Source organism: Ursus americanus, chromosome 19 (genome assembly GCF_024610735.1).
Source record: "Ursus americanus isolate L20-20 chromosome 19, mUrsAme1.1.p, whole genome shotgun sequence".
Taxonomy (NCBI): domain Eukaryota; kingdom Metazoa; phylum Chordata; class Mammalia; order Carnivora; family Ursidae; genus Ursus; species Ursus americanus.
In genome coordinates, this window is record NC_142145.1 from 45502327 (window position 1) to 45521134 (window position 18808).

Sequence of the window (18808 nt, forward strand, 5' to 3'; positions counted from 1 at the left end):
AAGTGGCATTTTTATACATTCATCAAGAGGATAAAATAGTGGTGCAGCATTTTAAAGGAGAGGCAACGAATTGCTAGAATAGAAATTAGAATGAGACTTCAGAGGGGAGGGGGGTGGGGGATCGGGATAGACCGGTGATGGGTAGTAAGGAGGGCACGTATTGCATGGTGCACTGGGTGTTATACACAACTAATGAATCATCGAGCCTTACATTGGAAACCAGGGATGTACTGTATGGTGACTAACATAATATAATAAAAAATCATTAAAAAAAAAAAAGAAATTAGAATGAGAACAATGGAATAGCCCATATTCTGGACTTGCGTTATCCTGAAAATACACTCCGATGGCTACAATATTTGAGACTTCAAAAATTTAAAAATTATATCTACTAATGACTACGTTTTACCACTTCCCCGTTAAAATGTTCCTTTTCCCATTTATTACATATACTTCCGGTTGCAAGGGAAGGTGCTGGGGTTTAATCATCAGAAGAAGCCAGAGAACTCGCCACACTGAGTGTGCTCTGAGACAAGATGCGAGACAGGAAGGGGCTTTGCAGGGAGGGGGAGGGCAGGAGGGCGGGGAGGCCGGGCAGCCTCTACACAGACACTGCTGTCCCTAAGGTCAGCTTGACCAAGAGCACAGTGATGGGGAGTGGACCTTCCTCCCGAGAGGTAGCCCCGGGAAGGGTTAATAACGGAGTGGAACCTCACTTCTCAGTCTCAGTTGGCAAATCAGGGATCCCCAGCCTTTCCGTGGTGCAAACGGAGATGGGGAGCTGCTGCCCTAGGGTTCTCCTTCCGAACTCCACCCTTCCCTTTTCCAGCCTTCACATCTGCCTGTGAATCATGCACTTGGCTTATTGAGTGGGCCTCCAAGGGCCAGCTCCTTGCAAGCTACTACATCCCCTTCCTGCAAGGAAAGCGTTATCAGCTCCATTTCACTGATGAGAAAACTGAGGTTCAAAGAGATGTAGCAACTTGTGAAAACACTGATGATGCCAAGTTCATGGAGAAAAGGTGAGGTTTAGAAAAGTTGAGCAACAGCCTATAGTGTCCATTGCCTTGCTCCTCCAAACCCCCTTGGAATGAACTGGCTGCAGGGGCACCGTGGGTGGCAGCCCCCAGCCCCCATGCCCTCAGATCTGTGGCGGCAAATGGGTGACCCCCACCCAAGGACTGAGCTCAACAGCAAAACTAGAGGCAGGCCATTTATGCCCGACACCAGACTCTTCGAAGGGGTGACCTTTGCTGGCTGCGGCGCCATCGTTCACAGGTGTTGGGTCCCTGTCTCAGCAGAAGGCTCCTCCCACCAGCCCCTGCTCCCTCCACCTTTATCTCCCACAGGAACAATACATCTCTTGCAACATCTAATGCCATCTTGACATCTGCATCCCAGAAGACCCAACTGGCAAATGGCCTGAGGTCACACAGCCAGCAAGTGGCAGAGTGGGGACTGAAAGCTCGGTCTTAAAGCCAGACCATTTTGACCCCTGGGAAATTCTGCTTCTGTACATAAATCATAAAGGCATTTTGGCACCTTGTTATTTATGTCTCCAAATCATATGAAAATGACAAGCCTTGTTTTCCTACTTTTTTTCCTGACATAATTAATATCTCTGTTCACTCCTCCTCCCCAGTAGAGATGCAACTTGTTAGCACAAGAAGTCCAAAAGCGCTCTCTAAAAATGATCTATCTGGCACTGAGTCTACTTACAAGAATTATTTTTCTCTGACTATAGAATGTAGAGAAGAAAGGTGATTTATCATAGAAATAAATAGCAGCTTTGAAAGGAAATATCAGTCGTATTTTTAGAACACCGTCAATTCTACCCCAGAGCCAAGCGGATTGTTCCAGCCCCTGAGCGGCCTTCCAGCTTCGGGACGGAGCACGCTTGGGCTGTCAGGTGCTGTGTCCTGTGCAGGCCAGCACCTCCTTCCACAGAAGTACTGCTGTCCCTTCATTAGTGACAGGCGCGTGGTGTCCTGCCAGCTGGCCGGCTCTGGGGTACAACTGCAGAGTCGGGTTCTGAGTCGGTGTGGAGGCAGGAATAGTCAAAATACCTGGGTTTCACCAGCTCCTGGGGAATCGTGAATAGCAGGTAGCTGGTGGGCCTGTCCCCAAACCTGAGGGCTCCGTGACTGGCCTGGGCCCGGGGAGGTGGTAGGCAGGACTGGGCCTCTCGCCACATCTCCATGCTCCGTGGGGAGGCCACTGGTGTGTCCTGCAATGGCTGGAAGGCAGAGAAGCAAAAACTTAGGACGGCTCATTATCAGGGGAAAGAGTAAAGAATACTTATCTTGCTAAGCGCCTTGCTCCGTTTTTACTTTGATCCTAGGAAATTACTTCAGTAGAGATGAATTCATCCTTGGGGAGGATGCACTTTCTTCCCATCCTCGACACAAGTCTGCTCTCTTTCCTGACAGCTGCCACACCTGGGGCCAGTGGGTACCCAGAGCCCCTCCCCACCGTGGAGCTGTGGAATAATCGTAGTGTCCCTCGAGAGAGCCAGCGTTGGGCCAGCAGCACGAGGCCTGCACAGCCGGTCAGCGGGACGCAGAGTTGCCAGGCTGGCTGCCAGGCCGCCCCTCTGCTGGAGCCATTCACTTGGGTTTCTGCAGCGGGGCATTGCAAAAACAGAGACCAGGAACTGGAAGGTGTGTGTATGGCAGGGCGGGTGTGTGTGTGTTTGCGGGGGACTACGGCCTGTCTCCACTTTAATCAGAATTGATCCATACACAGACATTGAGCTTTTGAACAGAACAAAGTTTTAATGCTGAAAAACAACGGTAATAAATGTCAAGCGGGACTAGAAAAATTGGTAGAAACCGAGACTCTCCAGCCGTTCCTCCCTTTTGCTCGCCTAGGCAGAACCCAGATTTTGCTCCTGTGTCCCCGACTCGTGCAAGACTCAGAGCTCTGCTGGGATTTCTATTTGTCGAAGGGAAGGGCAAGGATTCGCTGTGCCGGGGATTGGTTGAGGGATGAACATGTGACCTCGCTCTTGGCCAATGAGTCTGGGGGGATATAGGGGGCGGGGCCTCTGAGGCATATTTCTTTACTAATAAAGCCGAGCTGGTCTGTGGATCTGGTGCTGGGCATTATCCCGTGAGTATGTGAAGCCCCGAACCACGCAGGGTGGAGCCGAGCTGAGCTGAGACGGGCCAGGCCTTAAGCCTACCTGTCCCCGAACTGTCCATTATGTGACTTTATAGATCCTCTTATTGTTTAAGCCTTTTTACACTTGGAGCTAATAGCTAAGGGCTTCCCAACAAATTTAAATTCCTTCAAGATCAGGTTTTCCTGCCCGACCGATTCCTGGACAGAGTGCTCAGAATGGAAACCTGATACCAGTTATTTAAAACGTTCTGTGCTTACACATTGCTGAGTGGAGAAGCGCAATCATGCCCGCCAGAAAGTTAAATGAATTGCTTAAAACCACTTCAAATCCAGCCAAACGTGGATCCTAGTGGAGCTTCTTGCCTGGGGTTCTCAGCAGTGGGGCCTCACTCCCTTCCAGAAAGATTCTTCTTTGTGTATCAAGAGCAGTAACATCAAGATGAACAGTTTTCATAAATACCTTTTGTCACCAGCTCTTCCTTCTCATAGAGGCCCCCACCTCTTCAAGGCATTCAGGCCCTACATCCTGGCCATCGTGGACACCCACTTCCCTCGCCTCTTCCCTGAGTTTAGCTTCCATGTCCTACTTCAGCTCTGTGACACAACTGCCACTCCTTCCTTTTCAGTCCTAGTCCCTCTGCCCTGCAAGTCGGGCTCCTGACTCTCTTGCCTGGACCGTTGCAGTACTTTGGCAGTCTGACTCCTTGTCTCTAGAACTCCCTCACCAAACCACGTCACAGGCTCCTGCCAGTTTATTTAAACATGGCTTAAAGCAGTGCTTGCAATTGTTTCTTGCTGACTATAGGAAAACGTCAAAACTACGTCAGGCCATCCTACGCCTGATGTGGCTCAAATGTGGAATACTTTTTTTTTTTTTAATTTTATTTATTTATTTGACAGATAGAGAGGCAGGGAGAGAGGGAACATAAGCAGGGGGAGTGGGGCAGGGAGAAGCAGGCTTCCTGCTGAGCAGGGAGCCCGATCCCAGAATGCTGGGATCATGACCTGAGCCACCCAGGCGCCCCTAAAACTTGGAATTCTGAGCTTACCTCCGTCACTCTCCTTTCTCCACCCAATTTCCCCTGTTCACCAAGCTCTCCAAGCCTATAGAGGCTACAGGATGTGGTGTGAAGAGAATACTCTTTGAGATCTATAGCCCTAAGTTTGAACTCTGGGTCTACTATTTACTGCCCAGGTGCTCTTGGGCAAGTTGCTGTGTTTGTGTTTTTGTTTTTAACCTCTCTGAGACTCAGTTCCCTGACCTATAGAGTTGGTAGTTTATTCTGCTCTCAGAGGGGTGTGGTGAGAACTGAAAGAGACTAGCGAACATCAGAGAGAATGTATGGGAAGGGTCTTGTACCTGCGTCGTGCCCACAACCTGCCTCTGGGCTTCGGGCTTCTGCTCACGCAGCAGCGACATTCACTTGTCTAAACCCAACCCATCCTCCAGACCCAGCTTGTGTGTCACCTCCTGATCTCTGGGGCAGGAAAATTCCTGCTACGCTAGGCCTGTTGCATGTTTTGTACCTTTCCCTTAGGTTATTAGTGTGTATAATGATCACAGCTGATGCTTACCGTGTGCCAGGCACTTTGCTACATGTTTTGTGTTTATTACCTCATTTGACTCTCACAACACCACTGTGAGATATTTCTTTATATATCCTCATTATGTTGCAGGGAATAGACCCACAGAGAGGTTATATAATCACTCAAGCTCACAAACCTAGTAAGTAATCAAGCCTGACTCAAACCCAGTAAGTCTGACCCCAAAGTCTAGTCCTTAACCACAGAGCATTGCTGTTTTCTTTTTGTCAGTGAGCTTTTGGGGGCAGAATTAATGTCTTACTCCACCTAATCTGGGGGCTTGCACAGAACAGGGGCACAATTAAATACAGTGTGTTCACTGGCGGCTCCCACATCGATAGCTCCAGCCCCCACCCCCACCATCGGCTAAGGCCCACTCAGAGACCCCTGGCGGTCCTCTGCCAGCTTTCTCCCTGTAGATGTCCTGCGGGCACCTGTCACTCAATAGAAAACACACTCCACTCAGTCTCTTCCTCCAAATACCCATCCTTCTCCTAGCTCCATCAACGGCACCTCCGTCCATCCAATAACCTGGGCTGGATGCCTCGGAATTATATTAACTCCTGCCTCTCCCTTGCCACCCACATTCAGTTATTATCTGGGTCCTGTACGTTCTATCTTCTAAATAGCTTTGAATCCATTTCCTTCTCTCCATCTCTACCATCGCTGTGTTAATTTAGTCTCTCCATAACTTTCAGCCTTCCAATGAAAAAAGTGAAGACGTGATTCCATTCCTGATGGAGCCGTCCTAAAGATATTCTTCTCATAACAGAAAAATGACTACCCTCCATGAACTATATTTCTTCTCAATAGCATGGGACGTTTCCGATCATGTGCTACCTCTTCAACTCCTCTGAATCACTGTGCTGCAGGGAAATACTGGCAGGCAAGTGGCATGGGGTTGACAGTGAGTGAAAAGTGTGTTGAACAGAAGGGCATTTCCTTAAAGGGGGCACAGGCTATGGGAGGGGGCTGTCTGGTTTTGAATTCCAACTCCACCTTCTCTGTGCGGGAGCTTGGGCAAATTGCTTACCTTTCTACACTGCAGCATCGCGTCCTGTAGCACGTGGCTAGTCATACACTCGCTTGGTACTATCACTCTAGTATGGTGATATGGAAGTGTAGAAGGATAATAATAAGACTTCCCACACAAGGTTACTTGCAGATTTAGGAAGAAAAGCCACTTAAAGAGCTTAGCGCGATGGCTGGCACAGATGAGGTGCTCAGTGTTATCCATTAATCCTTTTAATTGTAACCTCCAGACACGGGGAGGTCAGGCTGTTGACCTTGGGCACAGCAAGGAATTCTTTAAGTCCTAACCCTGTGTCCAATTCATTATGATGCTTCTGCTCCTCCAAATCAGAAATGGGACTTTCTTTCAGGCTTTTTTTTTTTTTTTCAGGCTTTCTTAATGCTGCACATTAGAATCCCCTGGAAGCTTTACAAACTCCTGCCGCTTGGACCCGCCTCAAGAGCATCTGACCTAATTGGGTGGGATGCAACCGGAGCATTAGGATTTTAAAAGCTCCCCAGCTGTTTCTAATGTGCGGTCAAGGTCAAACCACACTGGTCTTGGCAAGGCCTGGGTGCACGCACACATGTGTCATGAGAGGCAGGGTGGAGGGGTATCTGTGGGGAGGGGAAGGGGCCTGACTCCTGTATTCTAGAGAAACTCATCGTACCTGTTGGAGACACAACAGAAGTGTCAAAAGAGCAAGACATCATCTATGGGACTTGAGAAACCCAAGATTCAATTTGTTCTGTCTGCAAAAACTGCCGTATTTTCACCGAGATGCAAAGTAAACGAGAGGAACCCTTTTCCACATTTTGGTATGATTCAACTGTTGCTGACCCATCAATCCCACTTCCTGGAGGCTCCCACGACTGAAGGATCAGGTGATCTACACCCCTCCCTCCATTCCCACCCCTTGCCCAACATCTCACACGAGGTAGGATTCACTTCTGAGAATCCCCGGGGGAGAAGCAAAAGCCAGTGTTGGCTACACTTACCTGGTTGATATTGAAAGTGTAGGATTTGTTAAACTTCATAGAACCTCTAAGCAACAGGAGGAAAGGTGGTGGGTTTAGACTGCAGCCTCCCAGGGACACGTCTCTCTTGAAAGTTTTACTGGCCAAGTCCAGGACTGCAGGACTCTCTGATTGACTGGAATGAGAGCGGAAAAGAAAACCACTGTCCAGCTCTGAAATCTCAAGGAAGATGCACTGGCAGAGAGAGCTTGCTTCGAAACTACACATCGTTGCTGTCACGCTTTAGGTGAACTTTCATCTCCCACCTGTGCATTATGTCTAGAGGAGACACGGGGCTCAGAGACGAGGGGGATGTGCTGTGACCCACTTCTGCATCCCCTAAAATACCCAGCACTGTGCCTTGCCGGCAGAAAGGCTTGAGAAATTTCATTGACTTGAATGGTTAGGGCTGGGGCAAAGCCAGAGTAAGAGGGTGCTTTCTTTGGAACAGGTGTCATTTAGAAATGTGAAGATGAACTATGCAGAGAGGAGAGGAGTGGGCGCCGGCGACCTAGGATGATGGTGAACATCAGGAAACCTTAGGGGTGAGTTTGCAGAAGGGTTGATCTTGCTGCAAGAAATCAAACCGCACGACCTTGATTAAACTGATGTATAATTTCAGTAAGGGAACCCTTCAGGGCCATAATCGGAAAGTTCACTTTCACTAGACCTTTCCCAAGGTTATGTGCCACACCCGTTCCTACAAAGGGAGGCTGGGCCCAGGCGTGTGTGTGTGGGAGGTGGTTTGTTTCTAATGTGTGTATCTTGTCTAAGAAGGCATTTGGAGGTTAGAGGAATGACAGCCTCGTGCAGCATGTGGTGACAAATCCAGCTCCACCACCAGAGCAAGGAGATGCCCTCCCCAGAGGCAGGCCACGCTCATCAGCCACACACCCAGAAAAGGGCACGCACCTCCGGATGAAAACGTTGCTGATACAACCCTCGAAGTGACTCCCGCCCAGATACAGGGGATGCTGGGAACCCGACAAGTCTTGTAGTCTTTGGTTAATTTTCAGAGTCTGGTCGTCAATGAGCAGCCGGAATCTGGAAGAGGAGGAAGGCAAAACAAGAGAATGGCAGGGAAGAAAAGTTTCTCACCATGTGGCCAACTTAGGCTCTTCAATTCAGACTCCTTATCTTTAACCTAAAGTAACTTGTTAAACTAGATTTATTTTTAAAGAGCATTTAAAAATTTTTCCCACGTATTTCTTTTTTATTATATTTTTATTAAAGTATCCTATATGTACAGAAAGTGCACATATCCTGTGTGCTCAGTGAATTTTTTGCAGTGTGAACACACCGACATCAGCGCCCAGCCAAAGAAGGAGAACTGACCAGCACCCAGGAACCCTGCCTTGTGCTCCCTTCTCCCCGTCTGAGGATATAACCCCCGAATCCTGAACTCGGATAAAATAAATTAATTTTGCCTCTTTTTGAATTTTATATAAATGAAATCATGGAGATAAATTCTTTTATGTGTGACCTCTTTCACTCGGCAGGACACTGCGAGGTTCATCCACGTCGTTCTATACAGTTGTAGGCCTTTAACGTAGACCTGTGCTCATTACTGTGGTCTCATTCCCACATTTTGAATAGACCACAGTTTGTTTACCCAACCTCCTTTTGGCTGATTGATTTTTTTTTTTTAACAAGGACATTGATACAGAACCAGGAAGAAGGCTAAGACTTACTAGTAAAATAGTGTTAGCATCAAGGACACATACTTCTCCAAAAAGATACCAGAAAATTCCATTAAGCTAAATAAAAGTTTTAGAGCTCTGGCGAAAGTGCCATCACACTCACCCAGAGTTGTCACTTATTACAGATACATAATGCAGGGAACCATCCACGTATGTCTGCGTAGATCTAAAAATCGGGCTGTTGCTATCCCTGGTGTTCAGTTCAATGTGACCATCTTCCAGGGTGACCTGCAGGTTCCGTGTCTGCAACCATCACAGAACATACCCATCAATGTCATTAATTTCCACTGAAAGATTATGAAGGTATCAATACTAAAGTTATGGTCAACACCAGGGATAAGACAGTCAGGATGTTTTGACCCGAATGTTTTGACTTCACTATTTCAATCTAAAGGTTATTTTTTAATATTCTGACTCTGTGTTTACGAATATAAAAGTCTTAAACAAATTATTTCAACACTGATGAATCTGTCGAAAGCATCTTACGGACCTACTCCATAAACCAATTTTTTAAAAAAGATTTTATTTATTTGACAGAGAGAGAGAGAGAGAAAGCACAAGCAGGCAGAGCAGTGGGCAGAGGCAGAGGGAGAGCAGACTCCTCACTGAGCAGAGAGCCCAACGCAGGGCTCAATCCCAGGATTCTTAGATCGTGACCTGAGCCAAAGGCAGGCACTTAACCAACTGAGCCACCCAGGCGCCCCCTTCTTTTTTCTTTTTTCTTTTTTTCCATAAACCAATTTAACTTCTCCGTCAATTATACAAAACTGTCAAACCAGTCTGCTGAAGTTATTTTCATCAGGATCAATTCTTTTCTGAATCAATTGTGTAATGAAGACTTAATTCATCTCTTTTTAAAAATATATGATTATAGCAATGATATCTTCTCTTTAGTCATTATGAATTTTTTATTTTCTGGTCATAATTCCTAGGAAGTTCAATTTTCTTTTTCTTTTTTTTTTTTTAAAGATTTTATTTATTTATTCGACAGAGAGACAGCCAGCGAGAGAGGGAACACAAGTAGGGGGAGTGGGAGAGGAAGAAGCAGGCTCATAGCGGAGGAGCCTGATGTGGGGCTCGATCCCACAACGCCAGGATCACGCCCTGAGCCGAAGGCAGATGCTTAACCGCTGTGCCACCCAGGCGCCCCGGAAGTTCAATTTTCTAATGTCAAACTCTGCAGATCTAAATTTTGGCACGATGATTCGAGTCTGTCAATTCTTTTTTTTTTTTTTAAAGATTTTATTTATTTATTTATTTGACAGAGAGAGACAGCCAGCGAGAGAGGGAACACAAGCAGGGGGAGTGGGAGAGGAAGAAGCAGGCTCATAGCAGAGGAGCCTGATGTGGGGCTCAATCCCAGAACGCTGTGATCACGCCCTGAGCCGAAGGCAGACGCTTAACGACTGCGCCACCCAGGCGCCCCTCGAGTCTGTCAATTCTTAATAAAAACAATATGTGTAGTTTTTGCAATTGTCATTTTAATTTTGTTGATTTTTTTCTACCAAGTACAATTTTTGCTATTTTCAACAAGATGTGATCATTCAGTGAACTTCTAGTCTAAAACAATTTTTATAGGGGCACCGGGGTGGCTCAGTTGGTTAAGTGGTTAACTCTTGATTTCAGCTCAGGTCATGATCTCAGGGTCTTGGAAGCGAGCCCCACATCTCGTTCTGCACTCAGCAGGGAGTCTGCGTGGGGATTCTCTCTCTCTTCTTCTCCCTCTGCAGACCCTCCCCTGCTCACGTTCCCTTTCTCTCAAATAATAAACCTTTTTAAAAATAAATAAAACAATTTTTACAGTAGTGTGGTTGTAGCCCCTGTCAGTTTTATTTTGATTTCTTTCAGTTGGCAATATTCATTATGAATTGGATAAAGGAATGCCAATTTATGTGTATGTCTTAGTTAAGCCATTATGAAGTTGAGGACAGTGTTCCTGGGATATTTCTAGGATCCCTCCATTGTCTAGGAGTGATCCCCTCTTTTGCTAAGTCAACTCTTCTGCCAGCTTTTGACCATTTTATATGTTGTGTACTCCATGTCCCCACCCTTGGCAGGGGAAGCAAGCACTAGGTCAAAAGAGTCGAGTGGAAACATCCTACTTTGATTGAAAGGGTACTCTTGCAGTCAAAATGCTGGCACGTGCTTCTTCAGGGGGTAGTTTTGTTTGTTTGTTTTAAGATCTCTAAAGGCTGATGAGCAAATATATATCAAGAGTGACAGGGCCTTCTAATATGACATTGCCACGGAGTCGGCTACCATTCTTTCTTGCAAGAAATACCAAATATCTGTTGGGCGGGCAATCCTGAAGAAACAAATCCAAGAATGTCAGTATCCTACTTCCACTTCTAGTTTAAAATCCCCCTCATTCCACAAGGGGATTTCTAAATATTAGTTGACCTCTACACCTACGTAACCACACAAGTGAAACCCTATGAAGCTACAGAGCGTACCTTCTTGTCACTCTGTTGTACCTGAACAAAGAGCCAAGGACTTTATTTTCTCTCATTCCGAGAATAAAAATTGTCCAACCAGCTACTGCTGCAAAAAAGGAATCTGAAGAGCTATCTTTTGTGGAATCAAAAAGGAATAGTGGGGATACATGTGGATTTTTTTTTTCTTAGATCTAAAACTTTAGGCTGCAGTTATAATTTACCTTGACTCCTGAAATAAACCCAAGAAGAATGAAAGCGAGTCCATGAATACATATGAATTCAACTTTATAAACTCTTTTAGGACTTGCCCCAGGATAAAGAATAACCTCCATGGTTGAAATAGACAATGCCATTTACCGTGTGATGATGGAGAAAATGCCTGACTGGTTTACCTTCAAAATCTCTCTATTGTTTTTGACATCAAACTTTGAGTCAGGTTTAAGTCTCGTTCAGTATTCATGCAAGATTTCATACCTGTGCCTGGAGATTAAATAATATGCCACTGGGTTGAAAGGTCTGAAACCCCAAGGAGGCCTGGAATTCGTTGGGCAAAGGGAGGTCCAAATTGGTGAACCTCAATTGTCCACCCCTGGAGAATGAGGCAGAGCGCACAAGCTGAAATGCAAACATGGAATAAATTACTGGCACTGGAATGATGTGATGGCTGGAATCCAGGATCTTAACCGGTATCACTTCACCTGAGCTGATGAATGTGGTTTCTGTGGCCTCAGGAAGAAACACAGTTTGCTTTTCTGCATGATAATTTACCAGTCAGCTAAGTTTTTCTGTGTTGAGTCAGTACTCTTTTTTTCCTACAAATGTAATATGCAAACCCGAAAGGGTTCTGTGCCTTGCAAATTTGTGGAAAGTAGAAATGAACCAGTTCCCCATAACACTGTGCGCTACCAGAAACACTCTTGGCTGGGGAGTAGCACTTGCTGCAAGGTTTTGAATTCTTACCTTCCAGTCTTCTGAGCATTTTTTTGTGACTCCCACAGTGTCATTCAATCTAACAACACCGCTGGTTTTCTTCAGATTTTTCATGCAGCCTCGGAAAGCAGGTGTAGAAATGTTAAACCTGATTTGGGGTACAAAAAAGGAAGAGATGTACCAGACCAGGCTTGTCTGAGAGCTGGAGCTGAAACTCTCTGCACCGTCAGCTGCTTCTCACCCATAAACGAGTGTGTATTTTATGGGTATCTGCTCTCATGGGATTTCTATAACACTACTTATTTTGTGAAGCTGAGAAAATCGACTTCCTTTCTCCGTGATTCAGCATTCTCAGCTTTAGAAATGAACATAATAGTGTTGACAGAAGAATGGCCAGTGTCCTCAAAACGTACAGGGACAGACAATGTACGATATCTAGAGTTGCTCCCCACCTTCCTTCCACGGTAATAGTTGGGGAATAGGAAGTGTATTAACAAATTAATATACCATAAATATTATATAAATACATATTAATAAGTACATTATTTATTAGAGCCAAGAATGGTCTAGAAAACGGTTTTTTTTCCTGTCCACTTTTAAGTTAGTTACTGTTAACTCAGTAGAAACAAACGATTACATTTTGGTTCTGGTCAGTGAGGAAAAGTGTGGCTCGGCCCTTCGTCAGGGCCAGGCCGGAACAGTGGAAAGCACGGTGAGGATTCAACGAGTTAACGCACAGGAATTACATGGTACCCTGTGCGGCCTGCAGTTGTGACCGCTCAGGAGCTGTTTCTGCGAGGTGAGACAGAGCTGTCCTAGGGCTGAGGGTTCTGCCCCCACACTGCCTGGGTTCAAGCCCCATCCCTGCTGCTTGAGCAGACGACGTAACTATTCTGTGACTCTGTTTCCTCATTTCTACAACGGGATGTGCTAATCCGTTTCATGGGGTTGTCATGAATTTAAATGAGCACCTATGTGTGACATACTCCAACGGTGTCTGGTACAGAGTAAGGACTCCCTGTGAGATGGTGGGGTTAGGAACTCTCCCATTATGAGGACAGTCCTTCTAATGAGAGCAGTTTCTACAGCAGCTCTGTGGCTGCTTGGCATTCTGCCCCTCACCTTTTTTTTTTTTTTTTTTTTTGGCGTTGCCCCTTTGATTTGACTTTTGGATCTGTCTGGAGCTGACTTCACATAAAACATTAACACAGGTGAACTGACCAGAGTCCAGGCAAATATTTGTGTTTCTTAAACAAGTGAAGGCAGGAAAACGCAAAGCTGATTTCCTCATAAATCCTTAAGGCGGCTCACCTTTCTAAATGGAAAGTATCTGCGTTCATTTTTATTCAAATCATTGTAAATAGTCGAGCTACAGGTAATGCGCAAAAATTAAATTTCATCAGAAGGAAAAGGAAGAAGTGAATCCTCACTGGCATTGCAGCCTGAGCTTAATTATTTTATAAAGACGGCTTTTTGCCTCAGAGAAGAAGGAAAGTTCGTATTAATTCCTGGCACTTGTCTCTTTACACGTATTTCAAAATCCATTCTCTCTTGGGTTTCCGTGTGGTTAGGACCCATCGCCATCCTCTGATGTCCTTGTTTCCATGCAGTACAGGTCAAAGAAAGAAGAAAAGGGGGGGTGGGAGGCAGCTGGCAGATATGGCGCCCCTATTCTGTGTAAGGCACTGTTAGGCTAGCCTCACCGTGACCTTTCGAGGGAGGCATTTTCCTCTGGAATGTTCACCGAGCTCTGACCGCGTGCCTGGCACTGTGCTAACTCCTTGACTCACTCTGAATCCTCACACCACCCCGAGAGATGGGCGGCTACTCTGACCGTATTCCAGAGGCCGCATGGGGAGGCGTGGGGAGGTTAAACAACTTGTCCAACTAAGGTCATGTGGCGAGGAAGTGGCAGCTCTGGGATCTGACTGGTCAGTGTGTCCCATGAACTGGTGTGACTCGAAGTCCCTGCTCTTGACACTTACCCAGTCTGTGTACCCATAGCACCCGGAAGAATGAGGACTTTCCCCTACAGATCAGTTATCTCCAGCAGACATGTTAAGACGGAAGATTTCTTTCTACTCTTCTTTGGGGTGTTCTTGTTACTCTGGCCCATCGGAGGGCCTAGACTTCCACATTTGCTCCAGGATGCGCGGGCTGAACACACTTGCTAGAGGCATGTGACCGTGTAGGGGTGCAGGCTGCTTACGGAAGGGTTAGCACACTGGGGTATGTCTGCGCACGGGGGGCCAGGCCATTCACAAAGGCCTAACCGGCCCAAGCCTGCGGTAGGCAGATCTCAGAGCCGTAGGAGCCAAATGTCATCCTAAACTGAGCCAATGTCCAAAAGATCCTTGACTGATTTTTACTTTTCGAATGATTTTCATTTCAATGGTTTGTTGTTACACTGACACGATGGTGTACGTCCTCAGGAAAGAGTTCCTGTTGGCTTGAGAGCCTCTGGCATTTTCAGGGGTGACTGTCTCTTCTCATGGGAAGCAGATAGGATTAACAGATGGTGATTTCTGACTGGAATCCCGAAAAAGTCATTCCCAGATCTGGGCCCCCCGTTCCCAGAAGACACAGGATAGCGGAAGGGGAGAAAACAGGGCATCCACAAAATCTCTTGGTCAGAGCTGCTTTAGAGATGATTACTGGCTTGCTCTTGCTCCAGACTAGGCTTAAATGTTACTGTCTGGAAGGGCCTTCCACTCATGCCGGGCTCAGAACACCTGCTTGCCCCTCAGAGCTTGGTTATGATTGGTCAGTAGGACTCCTCTCTGCCCACCCACCCCCTGGTGACCCACATCAGAGGGAGTTTCAGAACTCTCTGGACGATCAAAGATGTCACCAGAGGGGTGAAGCTGGGCCAGAGACAGCCAGTGTTGCTTGCATTTTATTCGCAAGGGACTAAAAGCCAGTGAAATCTTCTGACTGGCTTCTACCTCCTACATTTTCCATGTTCTTGTGATTTTAACAAACAAACAAACAAAAAAATCAAGGTATAAACTTCCCCAGAAAAAGGAGTAATGCCTTGTTTGGAAGACTCTGGGACAGATTACTGGGAAAATTCTGTACGTACATCTACCTGTATATGCATAACTAGACCCATGTATTTCTTAAATGGATAGCGATGATAACGGAAAGAAAGGCTGAGTGCTGACTTAACTCAAGTTCACATCACTCCTTGGTGGTTGAGCCAAAACTAGAATGACTCTTCTGGTTCTCACCCGTGACCCTTTGCTAGGAAACCCTGGCTGACGGGCCCCCGCATGTCTAGCTGGGGGTCTTGTGCTCACACTGCGCAAGTGCAAACCGCCGGCCAGTGGCTTCCTTGTTGCCTCCGGGAATTCCTCAGCGGTCTGAGTGAGCCCACCTGCCCTAGAGCCTTGACAAGCACCTGTACCTGAGTTGCATTCACCCTTTCTCCAGCCCGGGCTTCTCTGCAGAGGGCCAGGCCTTTCGTCTCCCCGCTTTCCCGCATCTCCACCTGCTATCTCTTGGGTTCCGGGAACTCAGCCTGTCTCGGCCTGAACCCGTCCGCCTGCCCCTCTGCTGGTCCTGTCCACCTGCCCAAGCGTGGGAGCAAACCCCAGGTGTTATCCTTGAGCACTTTGTCCTTTCCTCCCCAAACCCAAGGAATCACTCAGTAGTACCCAACCACTGTCCTAAATATACTGAGAATCCGCTCCCTTGGCCTTTCTTGCAAAGTCCTTTCCCCGCGGCTGCCTTCACCTCTTGCCTCTGTGAAGACACTCATCTTCCCACCACTCTACCTGCCTCTGCCTTTTCTCTCTCGAATCCAATCTCTGTCCTGCACCAGTTGAATCTGATAATGTCCCTTCTCTGCTGGTGTCCCCCCAGTGACGTCTTACTGTGACTTTCAAGGGCCCCCGCTTCCCATGCCAGCCCCATGTGGCAGCCCCGGCCAGCTTCACCGGTGTCCTGCAGTTTCTTGGAAGGTCACACTTTCTCCAGCTCTTGGTGCTTCCCAGATGTTGATTGCTCCTGTCTTCCAGGTCCGAGCCAGAGGCCACCTTCCCGATGTCCCAGCTGGATTAAATTCCCTCCCTGGGCCCCACAGGACCCTGAGCTTCCCCTCTTGTGGCACCTGCCACACTCTATGGTCTCCCTCCTGCTGTGCTTGAGGTTCTGGCCTGTTCGTCATCACCTTCCCCACTCCTGCCACGCTGCCTGATGTCACTAGACGCTCAGTGAGTATTTGCGTACTAAGTAAATCAACAGGAACCTCAGATGGGCACAGTAGTGCTGACTTCCTGAAGTTAATCTATTTCATCACATTTAATTGAATGAAATCAAGACTCTTGCTCATTCGTAACAGCAATTCATGGTTGAATTGATACGATGTTGTTGGTACTAAATATGAATAGCACCTCTTTGGTTCTCAATTTCTGTATCTATCAGATTCGGAGGTTACATCCCATGCAAGGTCCTTTCCAGCTCAAAGAATCTAAGGAATTCACTCCCAAACTCTATTGAAGTGCTGCGCTTTCTCACCTGTATTTTTGTCTTTGAGGGCAACCTTAAGAACTTTAGAACAAGTATTAGTTCGTCTTTGCTATAGATGGACAGATGCCCAAATATATAAGGATTCTTGAAGACAGACTACCTTTGCATAACACCTTATAAATCACATCTAGTACTCCTTCCAACTGATTTATAAATTAGGAAAAAAGTTAACTAGCCTCAGATGTCATGTAAGAATAATCACAATCAAACAACGTGGGTGTGCTCTTCACTCACTCATGAGTCTACACTAACCCTTCCAGGAAATCTTTCCACACACCACCAACAGCCGTTTAAAAGCCTTTTTGGAGGATACAAACACATTTAAATGTAAAAGTTATTTTTAAGTGCATTCTCGAAGTGGTGGTGCGTTTTTTTCCTCATTCAGATTAAGCTTCACTTCCTTTCTAATTAACTTAATTCATCCACGTATTCATTATCCAAGAAGCAGTTATGCACCTGTTCTGTACTTGATAACACATAGGGGGCAGGTAATACAGACACGCCTTACATTCTAGACATACTTCCTCAAGGCAGCAACCCCAACGTGCAGTGTCCAGTGCTGCTTCTCAGGCCACAGCACTGCCCACTCTCTCCTATGTTACCATTAGGGACCCCAGGGCCACAGCCTCCATTCTTATCGGCAGCATTGTCAACACTAACTATATTCCCTATCGTTTCTCTCTTCCCCAGAATGACACTCAGGGGTGACTCACGGTTCCCTCACTCTCCTTCTTTCAGTGGCCAGTCCCATAATCCAGGGTTTACAACCTGTTTGACTCTGTTGGCTAACGCTGTGAATACTGGAAAGTTAAACTCTTTGTGCTTGTTTCTTGCTGGATTTTAAAAAGGTAAACTAATCAGTAGCAATCATAACCATAACCACTCAGAGAGGTAATCTGCTTCTTTGTTGCTGTTTTTTTTTTTTCCAAAACATCATCTTACCTTTCCCTGATTGAAATTGGAATTCCACCCAGATAATATGTGCTGAAATCAAATATGTCACCGTCAATTATGCTGTTAGCCGAATCCACATTTATCCTCATACGTTTTCGGGTTTTTCCGATTTGGATCTGTATCTAAAATAAATGAGAGCTGAGTCAGCAAGCAATGGGGAATTAAAGAATCCTATTCAGCCTGGGTCAGGGCTATTATGTTTTAGCTTGATTACATACGTGGTAGGAAGATCTGATCCACACTTCGGGATAAAAATATAATATTAAAACATTTTAACAGAAATGTTTGCATTTGAAATTAATCATGTTTTCTATATGCCATATACATACTTCAGGCTCAGGTACTCAGATTTTGAAAGGACGTGTCCCTCCTCCTTTAATAACTGTAAGTTACTCTGGTAATAGAAAAATGTTCTGGGCACTGACTTAATTTTAAAGGACTGAGGACATTTAACAATTCACGTAAACAGACTTAAAGGATGTACCGAATGGTCTTTTCCGTTGTTGACAACCTGTGTAACTTCTTTTTCTTTCGGTGGCTCTGAATTCAGTTTGTATCGCACCAGGAGCTTGCCATCTTCTATATTTAGAGATATGAAGTGATCCTAGGGCACAGAAACAATGTCGATTTACCAGAAGATTCCACTGAAGAAGACCTGGAGGTCTGGAACTCAAGTTACTCTCAGGTCACAAACCGCTCTCAGCAGCAGCCCCTCTCCTCAGTTCACAGGGACAACAGTGCTGGGATACCCAACTGTCAGGATGGGCACGATGGGTAAATATTCTAAGTCGTGTTCAGCACCATGCTCGGTGCCTGGCACACAGGAAAGATGCAATAAATGCAGCTATTACCACGATTTGGTTTCATCCAATCCATAACCAGCATGCACAAATGGGAAGGGAAAGATGCAGGTCATTAATACCATTTGAAAAGTTGGCCGCTAATTTTCGGAGAGTGGTATGGTCTCAGTGAAACCCCCGACATTTGCCCCCCTCTGCTCGCTGACTGCTTGCTCTCTCAGCCTCACTTGCTGGCTCGTCACCCCTCCAGCCCTGCTCCTTCCATTCAAATGTGGAGGGTTCCTCGAGGGCCTGCAGAGGACCTCTTCTTCCCTCCCACCCTCTCTTTGCCTCAAAGTCACAGTCACTTCTGCAGCCCTAATGCAGGTGTGTGCCCGTGAAGCCCAGATGCTTCTCTCCAGCCTAGACTTGTCTTCTCAGGGCCAGGTCCACACATCTGGTTACTTTATTGTTACTGAGAGCGTGACTCACGGATCCCTCAAATTTGAATACCGCAAGCAGGGCTTGTGATCTACGTGCCTCTCGGCTGCCAAGCCTGTCTCTCCGCCCTTCCCACCGCTCTCTCTCCTCCTTTCTCTCTCTCACCCATAAGCACCTTGCTGAGCCAGCCACAAACCTACTACCAGTCACTCTTAAACAGTCCCCCCTCTCCCTTCCAATCAGTTCTTGCCAGTTCCCCCATTTCTCAACTCTCTCTTCGTTTCAAGCCACACTTGTGTAGCCA

General features: G+C 46.4%; 1 protein-coding gene across 6 annotated transcripts in view; it reads right to left on the reverse strand.

The window, feature by feature from the left end:
* LAMA3 (laminin subunit alpha 3) overlaps nt 1–18808 on the reverse strand; it is a 254952-nt gene that overhangs the window by 13866 nt on the left and 222278 nt on the right. For all 6 annotated transcript variants that reach the window (XM_045781833.2, XM_045781832.2, XM_045781831.2 and 3 more), the window contains 8 exons: nt 17769–17888; nt 17273–17406; nt 11831–11948; nt 11345–11485; nt 8539–8678; nt 7648–7779; nt 6718–6871; nt 2067–2236 (listed from right to left, as the gene is read on the reverse strand). In XM_045781833.2, the coding sequence (XP_045637789.2) occupies nt 2067–2236; nt 6718–6871; nt 7648–7779; nt 8539–8678; nt 11345–11485; nt 11831–11948; nt 17273–17406; nt 17769–17888 (1109 nt within the window). The remainder of the gene's footprint in view (nt 1–2066; nt 2237–6717; nt 6872–7647; nt 7780–8538; nt 8679–11344; nt 11486–11830; nt 11949–17272; nt 17407–17768; nt 17889–18808) is intronic.